General features: G+C 44.1%; 1 protein-coding gene across 1 annotated transcript in view; it reads right to left on the bottom strand.

Moving 5' to 3' along the window:
• LOC147437954 (nucleophosmin) overlaps positions 1 to 11,327 on the bottom strand; it is a 61,339-nt gene extending 50,012 nt beyond the window's left edge. The window contains exons 1-2 of the mRNA XM_086487348.1: positions 11,057 to 11,327; positions 10,442 to 10,552 (exon numbers count right to left, since the gene is read on the bottom strand). Of these exons, the coding sequence (XP_086343474.1) occupies positions 10,442 to 10,552; positions 11,057 to 11,263 (318 nt within the window). The 5' untranslated portion in view covers positions 11,264 to 11,327. The remainder of the gene's footprint in view (positions 1 to 10,441; positions 10,553 to 11,056) is intronic.
• Positions 11,328 to 12,158: the final 831 nt, after the last annotated feature.

Below are 12,158 nucleotides of genomic sequence, written 5' to 3'. Positions count from 1 at the left end.
ATGGGTTTCTCACATTGGGGATCTAGGTCGGTCAGACAGGGACTGCCCGGGCCAGTTAGCACTGAATTCTGATGAGTATGGAAGCTCGTGTGCGCCAAACTGGAATTTGGGCCACTCGTCAAGTCACTGCAACTTTATAAGTTGAAAGGGGCCAGTAAATTAACCCACATTGTAGATGTTGGTCAAATGGTAGTCTTCAATGATGGTCAGGAGACCGATAGGGACGCCATGAAAGCATCTCCTAAAATTTAGGGAACTGCTATTTTTGACCAGAAAATGTGTTCGCGTCATTAGCTCTGGAATGACAAGAGGAACATTTTATTGCTCTGCTGCCAAGTCAACTGACGCACCAGTTGAGATATTTTTAGCAGGGAAAGCCCAAACTCGGAAACTGGGCGACGTGTCAGCCTGTGAGCGATTCTACCACTCTGGGAGGCAAAAACGAGCTGCATATCAACAAACGGGGCGCCATTTTCAGCCTCAGGTGGATTGTAGCAGGTACAGAAGCTATGGAATGCTTACCTTGCCCTCTATGCACAGTATGGTGACGGGAGTGATGCCCCGCACGCTACACACTGCTCTCTTTCTCCCCTACGTACAGTATGTTATGCCCCACTAGTGGGCTTCTCATTTGACCTATGTACAGTTCTGGGGGTTTATGCGCGTTTGCCAAGGCAAGAGCCTTCTGAACAGGAACCGGATTAGCTAATTGCTAATCCCCCACAGGTACGCACAATTCCATCACGAAAGATTGCGAGTTTGGGGAGTTTTCTCGCGTGAAAACTCGTCCAATTCACAGGGGAACTGTCCCATTGCGTGCGGGAGCCCTTGGGACACGCGTAGGCGTTCGCTCCGCTTAAAACGATCCGAAACAGGGAATTATAGCCTGCTGTGTTTTTCTGCAGGTTTAGGGTTTCGCACCTATACTGCAAGGGAACATCGGGGGAGCCTCGTGAGAGCCTTGGGATGCGTGTACAGGCTTTTGGGCCCCCGGCAGTGAAAAACAGAGAATTACAGCCCGCTGAATTTCTGTGACAGCTCACCAGAAAGCTTCGAGATATTGAGGGAATCCGTCCTAGACAGGTGTTTTTGACCTACAAGGGTTTTTGCACCGTTATGCTGTCGAAATCCGGTCGAAAACCTACGTTTTCAGCCCTCGCCAGGTTTGGACAGCTTTGTGAAAGCTTGTGCTAAGTGGTCGGATCGTCTACCTTAATTTGAATAAAGAAATACCGAAAGGGGCGCCAGTCTTTGGGGCCTACAGGGTGTCGGTCTTGTGTGCGCAGTGACATTCTAGTCGCTGGATGCAACTGTGTTCTCTTCCCTTCTCAGTGCTCTGTGTAAAGTTAACACGTAATTGAAATAGTACCGCCCTCTACGTTGTATAGGCCGGTTATACATCGAGCCCTTGAGTTCATACAGCAGTTTTAAGTCGCCTTCTCAGGAGCTCGATTCTCGGAACGCTCCAAGGTGCAAAGGGGCCTAGCATCTTACTTGAAAAGAAATGCACAGACATGGTGGTCTCTCTATTGTTATGCAAAGAAGCACCTATGACGTGGGCAAAATTCAAGAGAATTTTCGCGTCAACTTGGATATCAAAAGAATACAAAGAAGATGTCATCACAGCTTGGCTTTATCTGAGAATGACTAAGAAAGACACATTGGATCATGAATGACTACTGCCAAAGGTTTTGGGAAACCTTTTTGCCAGTGTCCTCGTTTTGAAGGACCAATCTGAGCGACCAGATTTAACAGTTTTATTGTGGTTTGCCAAAAGAGATTCAACAATATTGTCTGCAATAGAAATCTGATTCTATCCAGAGACTTATGGGACATGCCAAGCAAGGTTTTGGAATGCATGCCGGCTAATTGATTGTTCCCACGAACAGGTCAACAGTGCAAGAGTCTTCCAGTGAAGAGAATGAACCAAGGAAACCAAATGACAATTCATCAAAGAATTCCGAAGAAGAAAGGAAATTAGATGATAGTGCATTGGAGGGTTCCGACGAACCAAGGGATCAACGGATTCTATCAGAGAGGAAAGGAAATCGGATGATAGTGCATCAGAGGGTTCCAATGAAGCAAGGGAATCACCTAATGGTTTAGGAGAGAATTCCAACGAAAAAAGGTAAGCTAGGTCCACCAAATAATTTGATCAAGGGTACTTTTTGGCCCTTGATGCAAAGGAGGAGAACATCGCAAATTCTCTTCAAAGAAAATTAAGTTTATACAACAATTTGACGTCCCCTTCTCGAGAGGTCGATTCTCGGAACGCTCCAAGGTCCGAAGGGTGGCATCTGACTTGAAAGGAAATGCATACACATGGTGGTCTATTCTGTTATTACGCAGAGAAGCACCTACAACGTGGGTAAAATTCAAGAAAATTTTCACATCAACTTGGATATCATAAGAAAATGAAGATGTCGTCACAACTTGGCATCATCTGAGAATGACTAAGGAAGACAAATTGCATGACTATAGACAAAGGTCTTGGGATACCTATTTGTCAATCTCCTCGTTTCGGAGGGTCACTTTCAAGAACCAGATTGAGAATGACTAAGGAAGACAAATTGCATGACTATTGCCAAAGGTCTTGGGATATCTATTTGTCAGTCTCCTCGATTCGGAGGGTCACTTTCAAGGTCCAGATTGAGCGGTTTTGTTGTGGTTTGCCAAAAGAGATTCAACAGAATTGTTTGCAACAGAAGTCTAACTCTATTCTCACACTTATGTGACATGCTAAGCAAGGTTTTGAAATGCATGCCGGCTCATTAACATATCCGATGGACAGGTTAGTATCCACCTCAACAGGGCAAGAGTCTTCCAGTTATGAGAATGAATTAGGGGAACCGGATGAAATTTCATCATAGGATTCCAGAGAAGAAAGGGAATCATATAATAGTGCATCTGAGGGTTCCGCGGAATCTAGGAAACCAAATGCAGGTTCATCAGAGGATTTCAGAGAAGCAAGAGAATCAAATAATAACGCATGTGAGGGTTCTGACTAGGCAGGGGAATCAATTGATGGTTACTTGGAGAATTCAGACGATTGAGATTAACTAACAGCAGACAAGGGAAGACAGCGAGGCTACCAACAGGTCCCAAGGCACAAGAAAAGAACATAAAGAGAATCAACTACAATCAGCTACTAGATTAGAAGATTCCATAGATCTAGAGAACGTCGCAAATTCTCTTCAAAAGAGTTGTTTTGAAGCTTTTGGGTCATTAGCAGTGTCTATGCCAAAATTTACCAATGAATCAGCAGGTTGAATCTGGTGCGGTGCGGGTGCACAAGAGACTAGCCACTCCACTCCAAAAGGGTATGAAGAAAAGGGTAAGGAGATAATGGTTTGCAGGTTTAAGAAAAGCTTGTATGGTTTAACGCAAGCATCAAGATAGTGGTACTTGAAGTTCGACCGATGGATGTTAGATCATGGATTTAAAAAATGCAACTTAGATCACTGTGTCTGCAAGAAAATTTGGGAGATGGCAAGTTCATCATCCTAATGTTGTACGTTGATGATATGCTGATTGCAAATGCTAACATGCAAAATATCAAAGACCTAAAAGAGTAAACCTTTTTCAATGAAAGATTTAGGCCGCTGCAAAGCGGATACTTGGTATGAAGATATCAAGGGACAGGACGAAGAAGACACTAAAGCTATCTTACGAGGATTACATCAAGAAGATACTAGAAAGGTTTGCAATGCAAGATGCGAAACTGGTTTCTACACCTTTGGCTAGTCACTTTGCACGAACCAAAGATTTGTGTCCAAAGGCACAAAAGGAGATAGTCTACATGTCTAAAGTTCCATATGCTGCAACGGTAGGTTCTCTAACGTACTCTTCTGGAAGAGGGACAGCTAAAGCTACACACAAGCAAGAATCTTGCAAACATGTTAACAAAGGTGGTCAACAAGGAGAAGTTGAGCTTTTGCTCATCTTCAAATGGCATTCAAGCATAAGAAGCCAAGATAAAAAGCAGTCATCACAGGCTAGGTGTGGAGATCAGTCTCGAAGTAGGAGATTGTTAATAATGGAGCTTGATTCACCCCTTGTAATTTTAAGTCTCAAAAACGCACATTTGTAAGGGCCCCGTTATGAGAGAAGCCATCATGCGTGAGAAAATCACTAGCCTAAAAACCAAAAATGGCCGGACAACGACCGAAAAGTGGTCGGAAAACGGCCGCTCGATTGGCCGGTTGGCCAATGGCCAGTAGTCAATGGCCGCTAGTCGGAAGTCTTTGGCCGGTGGCCAAATTCAATGGCTAGTAGCAGAGTTTCAGGAGGACTTTAGCTACGGCCACACATGGATGCATGGACGAATTTCAGGAGAACTTGTCTAAACAAGGGCGGCTACACACACGGGTGTCTCTCATGAGAGAGGGCAGCCTTTTTTGGCCTATAAAAAGGAGGCCTCTTCTACACACAAAACGCATTGTGAAGTTGGTGAAACAAGGTGTGTGTGAGACGGTGAGTGAAGCAAGGTGGGAGCTCCATTAAGGGCCTAATCCCTATGTAACCTACTTCTAGTTTGAAGCGCAAAGCCATTGAGTGGTTCCCACATTGGGTGAACCACGTATATCATGTGCTCTCTCTCTCTCTCTCTCTCTCTCTCTCTCTCTCTCTCTCTCTCTTGTGTGTGAAAATTCTCTCTCCATTGAATAAACCACTCTAGTCTCTACTTAGCTACACCGCTATTTCCTAACACTTCCAGAAGTGCTTCAAGCCTTTCATTATGTAGTTCATCTTCTTTTTAAGAGCTCTATCCAACTCTTTCTACGAGTACAATTCCTACTTATCTGCACTTGTCTGTCCTTTCAGCTTTCTTCCCAACTTGAGAGGAGAGTCTATGGACTCACACCATCTCGAGTGAATCTCATCAATCGGGTAATTCTTTAGGGGTTTCGCAAATTTCATATCTCTAGAGTCACACCGAAATTTGCCCAATTCTTCTTTCTTTTCTTCGGTTCGTGCATTGAGTTTCAATTTTTCTTTATCTCCCCGCAGAGAGGTGTCATTTCTGTCAGATTCTCCGCAAGAACCCATGTGGGGTCTTGGGTTCTTTATGGCTTATGCCCCTTAAGACGGAGCCATGAAGACGGGAGCGCGCCCAATGCGTGGACAACTAAGGGTAGGAGTGGCTAGTAAGTCTAAGGCAGGGACACGAAGATTCTTTTGCAAAACAAAGATCTGATTGCTCTCTGTGCTCTACAAGGACCGGTATGCTTTCAAAAAAGCACACGCTTGAAGCTCTGATACCACTATTACAGGCTTGGACACGCCAAGCGAGAAACCAATAGCAACACACGAACAGAAACTGCAAGATCACTGAACTTTGCAAGAGACACAGAGAGTGGACATGGCACGGCGGTGTTCAGTGCCCAGATGCACTGGTCCCGATATTTCTTTATTATTCCTCACGACAAAGTACAACTCCCGAGGGTCCTCTATTCTCTCAGACTCTACATCCAGATCCTCTACAGAGTGAGGCCCTGGGTTCCTTATAAGGGTTGCCTAAAAGCAGAGCCAAAGAGCACTTCTCTCAAAAGAAATAACCCCCAAAAGCATCTACTCCCAAAAGCTAGGGCTGAAATCAGCTAGCGTAATATGCGAAAATCCGTACAGCCTGCCACGTGGCATCAACATCGCAAACCGCGGAGATTTTGTACAATAGCTACCACATCAGCATCCCTACAGCATGCCACGTTAGCATGTCAACACATTCTACAGAAATCATCTCAATCAATCGGTGCTCAAAAGTCCTTTGAGTTGGTTGGTTCGGCTTCTCTTGTCCACTCGGCCATTTCTCTTCCAATTCGGTATGCCATATCATCACTTTGTGACATAATTTATTAAAGAGTTCCTAACTTATAGGACCCCATCCGATGGGGTCTAATATAATGAACGCACACACACACACACACAATTGCCTTGCAAATCTAGCTTCTAGCTGATTATGTGGTGGTTGTACGGCTCCCTGCAAATCATGATGACGTGGCACCGTACGGACAGTTCAACGTTTTGCACTACCGATTGTTGACATGGGAGCCGAACAAATTCCCTAGTTTTGTGTTGTCAGCCTTAGATCAGATGCTTTTGAGTTTGATGCTTTTCATGTGACTGCTTTTCGGGCCTAGGGCCTATATATATGAATTGTGTGCTCATGCCGTTGTATTGAGTTGAAGAAACATAAAGAAATACCGAAAGGGGCACCCAAATTTGGGGCCAGTGCTCTCTTGGGGTGGAACTCCACCACTCCATGTCTCGTGTGACTTGCATCTCTTTCAATTCTGTTATTGAAGTGCTTAAAAGTCTGTTCAATCATCTTTTCCGTCGCCTCGTAGTGCCCTCCCGTAATAGTGGTATCAGAGCTCCAATCATGTGCTTTTCTCAAAGCATATTGTTCCTACCAAGAACAAACAAAGTATCATGGCGTTTATGGATTCGCAAGAGTACCTGTACTTTCTTCTTAACAAGCTTCGCGACATACTTTCACGGCCTCCGCAAATGAATCCCCCGATGTTGTAGAGTTTCCAACAGTTTCTAAATTACATGTTGCCCTCTCTGATACCCCAGGTAGTACCACCTCCTCCGGCACCAGGAAATATGAGAGCTTCCAACAAACAACTTTCTCAAACATCTATTCCGATTGCGGGAGTCTTCAAGAACATGGTGCAACCGCCTCACCCTGATCCGGCGCAACCGCCTCTACCACCGCCGTTGCCACCATCACCACCGCCACCTAGGTGCAATGGTTATCCCGACTATCCATATCCGAGGTTTGTGCCTAATCAACCAAAGGATTTCAAGGACGGCGGTACGACACTCAAGTATTTCGCCTTTTATGGGGTGAGAGATCGGAAGGAAGCCCTACAGTTCTTACAACAATTCGACAAAATGCAGAAGAATCAAAGTATTCTCGAACGCCGGGATTTCTTAAAGATAATGCTATGCAGTGGTGGAGTTCCATAGCGACACAATGGCATGCTCCAAGAACTTGGCAAGCTTTCAAGACAATTTTTTCATGAAGTTATAAGACCTCCCTATTTGAAGTCCAGATTTTGTCAGAATGGGGCAACTTGAAAATGCTTGCCGCAAAGACCATAGAAGACTACAACCAAAGGTTTCCGGAGTCTTTCTTTAAGTTGATTCCCTTGGAATCTCGATATACCATAGGACTGTCATCACCTTTACAAGAATATTGTCTGTCTAAACAAGTATCGACAATGCAAGAGCTCATGGACCATGCTACGGTCAATTACAAGCTTATGAAAGGAAAGCTAGAGTTAATTACAAGAAAAACTCTGGTAACAAATCACAATAGTTGACCACAACGTACAACTCCTCGAAATTCTCGTGAAAGTCAATCTCAAAGGCCTCGTTTGAATATACGACATTTACACGAAAACACATGTTTTGGATGTTTTCAATCACGGCATAATTATTTTAATTGTCCCCTTCAATCTGATCGACCTGCTGAGCCAACCCCTGCTCCGACAACTGACAGAGCCTCGGGACCACCTCCGACCAAGCAAGCTAGACCTGCCATTGGACTTGTGCCTGGTATTAATGGCATTAACCTTGAAAGCTCAAATGAATCGTGCATAGCCTATGGCAAAATCAACGGCTTGAAAGCCTTGACCTTCTTTAGCCCAAGAGCTACTGAAAATTTCATCCATCCTGACTTCTTGAAGCAGATGGACTTTGATTATAATTCACAAGGGGGCGAACTTGAAGCCAAGCTAGCTACAAGGCAAACCCAAAAGATGGTACCTCTCATTGGTGCTCTTCCAATAACCATCCAAGGATACCATGGAAAAGCAGATTTTCATATCATGACGTTGGGCAACTGCGAAGCTCTCTTGGGCATGCCTTGGCACGACAAGAGTGATGCAACTCTCCAGATACAAAACCGTACGATCACTTTGATCCAAAAAGACAAGCCAGTCGTCCTCAAAGTTCGCTTGTCCAAACAAAAACCTCAATGAATTTTCTAATTGCTCTGTATTTAGATACATATTAAACTTTGTTGAGAAAGTGTTGTTTGAAATTTGTTTGAAATGGATTGTATCTATGTTAAACCTATCTTGGTGCCGATTTGAGAATTGCTCGACTCTGGTTTGGTTTTTGGTCAGTAATTTACTCCCAACAGGAGTACTGAAGAGAATTGATGCTTGATAATACCTGCACATACTCATGGCCCAGACCCTTGTGGTTATTTGCAGGGGGAGTATTGAATGTTTGCATAGTGTTGTTTACTCATGGCCCCCGGACCTGGATGATTATCTGCAGGGGGAGTATTGAAGTCTGAGTAGCGGTTACTTGACCACCTCCAAGCGACACAGACTGCAGTCCGGGGAGCGTTTGGTTGATCTCATGGCCCGGAGTCCGGACCTCTTTAGGTTATTTGCGGGAGGAGTCATGGTGTCGTTGAAGAGCTCATGGCCCGGATGGGGATGGTTATTTGCAAGGGAAGTGTTCATCAGCGACTGTATGTTTCTATGTCTTGTAACATGCATATGAAAGCATTTGTGTTGCATTGTGATGTGTCAACCACTGAAGGTAGCAAACATTAGTGCTAGAACTATGTGTTCTACTTCGGTGAATCCCTTTTCTGATGGGGTCATGACTCGACTAGAGAAGTAAATAGGGCGCATGAAAGAAGTTTTGGGATCCTTTTGCATTAGCACTGCTCCCAGAGTATCATTTCCCACACTAGGGTTTACATCAGCGACTGTATGTTTCTATGTCTTGTAACATGCATATGTAAGCATTTGTGTTGCATTGTGATGTGTCAACCATTGAATATTCCTAATTGGGTGAGATTGACTGGGTACGTATGCAGATGCTCGTTACAGATTAGCGGTCTAAGTGTGATGGCTAATTTTGCAACATCGAAATATCAAAAGCTCCGATATAAAATGGAAAATTGAATGTCCCTCGGAATGACCTTTTAAGCTAACTTGAGTTGTATTGCAAATATAGTGTAATAGCGGACAATTACTCTTCTTTCAAGAAGGGGGATGTCACAAACTTTTGCCGTGTCAAGCCACTAAAGACCCTGCAGGTTAGTGTTTCCCAGACCTAACCCTAGCCAACTTACAGATCCAGAGCGAGGGGCCTAAACCCTGGTAGCAGAAGAAGCAGAAGTTCCTACCAACTTACAGTTCCTCGACGGGAGGCCCAATTTATTAAAGAATTCCCAACTTATAGGACCCCACCGTCCAATGGGGCCTAAAATAATGAAGACACACACACAAAACTGACTTGCGAATCCAGTTGATAACATGGCTATCATACGAACGGTCCATGCAAATCGCGTTGGCATGCTTGCATAGCACCGTACGGACAGTTCCACGTTTTGCATTGCTAGTTGCTGACATGGCGGTCGTACAGATTGCCTGATTTTACGCTATCAGCTTTTAGTTCAGATGCTTTTGAGTTTGATGCTTTTCATGTAACTACTTTTCAGGCCTAGGGCCTTTATACATGAACTGTGAGCTCTTCCTCTGGCATTTTAACGCAGGTAGATAGATGTAGAGTAGAGCCACAGCCGGTGTATTAAATTGAAGCAATATAAAGAAATACCGAAAGGCGCGCAAGGTTGGGGGCCAATGCTCTCTTGGGGTGGAACTCCGCCACTCCGCATCTCATGTGTTGTGCATCTCTTTCAGTTCAGTTGTTATTGAAGAGCTTAAAGGTATGTTCAGTCTATTCCTTTCTGCTGGCACGTGGTGCCCTCCCGTTACAAGAAGCGTTGGGAGCCAATGAAACGTGTGATGAGATACTTGAAAGGTACAAAAAAGTTGTGTATTTTCTTTGGAGACAAAAACGCATGGGTAATTGGCTATTCGATTGCAGATTATGTAGGAAACGTGTACAACAAAAGGTTGAGATACTTGAAAGGTACAAAAGAGTTGAATATTTGCTTTGGAGACAAAAACGCATGAGTAATTGGCTTTTCGATTGCAAATTATGTAGGAAACGTGTACAACAAAAGGTCTAGATCACGCTGTCTCTTTACATTCACTAGTAGTGCAATTCCATGGCAATCTTGTTTACAAGAGAATTCTCAATCTATTGAGAAAGCAGAGTATATTGCGTAAGATGCCAGCAAGGGTCAAGTGCATATGGGCATTTGGTAGGGATCCGCACTATATATACCTTGTATATATATCCATAGCTTGCTTTTAAGCACAATGGCTTTTAAGTGGAAGGTTATTGGGTTTAAGGCCAATCGCTTGGCCGACCCGTGTGTGCGGGCACCTCTTGATCTTTGTGCATGCACTGAGTGCAACACTTGATATAACAATGATACATAACAATGGAGTTGCATGATCTTAATTCCTTATCTTCGACAACAAGGACTTGGCAACAATAATATGTGAGCTCCATAAATTTTATCTTCAACAGAACTATCAAGACAAAAGATACATACCGCCAATGTGTCTCCTTGTTCGACAATATCTTCATACAAAATCCATTCACCCTCGAATTTTTTCAAATTGCAAATATTTTCAGCCAATTCTATAATTTGAAACTCTGACACCTGCCAAACACAATAGCAGGCAGAGTGATGTGAGTGCTACAAATCAGTAGAACATAATAGCAACCAAACCACGCCACTATCCATACTTAAGAAAGTGCACGGTGCATCAAACAAAGCCAATTCAATAGAAAATTTCATGTCATCAACTAGACATAGATTGCTCTTGGTTTTTTCTTCAAAAATGTTTTTGCCACTGTAGCACAAGTGTGCAGAACTGCACATGTATAACAGGCTTTTATAGTTCGGTTCTTACAAGACAAAATGATGGGTCTTGCCTAATTTGTTGCGGGACTGTCAGACATTTAGTTAGCCCTTAAGTAAGCGTCCTAAGCGGGCTCCCCAAAACCCGTGTAGATGCTTTACAATGAGCCCGCACAGGTGTATCGCAAGGTACACGGGTTGGGGAGGCCCCTGGTTCATCATCATCACATATGCAAAACATAACACAAAATGAGGTGGCTGGTATCAGATCCTTCTTTTCATTGACTCAGCACCGAAAAGAACCTGCTTAGGAGCAGCTTCGCTTCTCTTCTTGTCAAATTGACGAGATAGCTCCTTCGCGATCTCGGTACAGACGGCACACTTGATATATTTAATGTCCTCCTTACGAACGACAGCAGGAGCGGATTTTGAAGATTTAGCTGCTACAAAGGCTAGTATCGACCAAAGGAGCACGCCCATAAGAGCGGAGCGAGCAAGGAACTGCGCCATCGCTGAGCGTGCTCCTCCTACCTACCACGCTAGGCCGGCCATGTGTGTGATGAGAGGTAATACTAGTTAGTGTATACAAACGTACTTAGAATCTCCACATATATACACATAGTACGGCCGGGCGGCCTCTCTCTCTCCCCCTCTCCCCCTCACTCGGACAAACCGGAACTCACCACATGGAGCAAACTTTGACACGTGTCACTGAAAAACCAGTCTCCTTAATATATCGTATAGATATAGATAGATAGATATCATGTATATTAATTTACTCTTCTTCTCGCTCTACTTCTATTTTATTCAATATACCATCTCTTTATGAGAGTATTTTCCTCTTACAAACTCCTCTTGTAAAAGGGAGAGGACGACTATAGGTTTCGAGCGAGAGCAGGCTGATTGGTGATGGTTACTCCTACTCTAAGCCATTCGAGCAAATGCCCTGCTTGATCTGCTCTGCCCTGAATAAGTCCAAAAAATAGCTACTCAAGCATCCCCCCTTCGCACGAAGCCAGGGCTTGCCCTGCTCTTTTCGCCAGTTTTTGTTGGTAGCTGCCCTACGAAAGATGCGCCACGTCTTTTCATTTCATGGTTGCGTTGACACCTGCGACCTCCTCAGATCTACCCCGCCACCTACGACCTCTCGAGAGCAGCACATTGCGAGATTCCACTTATTAAGGCTTTTTCGAAATGTATCCGACCTACTCGCTCACTAATGGTGAAAAATAAAATTCCACATATACACTCACACAAACAAGGTGGGATCACGATGAACGGCATGCTAATAAGAAACTGCCATGAAAGTAGTGGGAGGTTGTGGGAGGAAGATAGGTGAGTGCCATATCATATGTGTTCTTACATTTACATCCATAATACTTTTTGGCCTACCCCCTTAGTGATG

Source organism: Adiantum capillus-veneris, chromosome 17 (assembly GCF_014529385.1).
Source record: "Adiantum capillus-veneris isolate H3 chromosome 17, ASM1452938v2, whole genome shotgun sequence".
Lineage (NCBI taxonomy): Eukaryota > Viridiplantae > Streptophyta > Polypodiopsida > Polypodiales > Pteridaceae > Adiantum > Adiantum capillus-veneris.
This window is presented reverse-complemented; position numbering and strand designations above follow the sequence as displayed.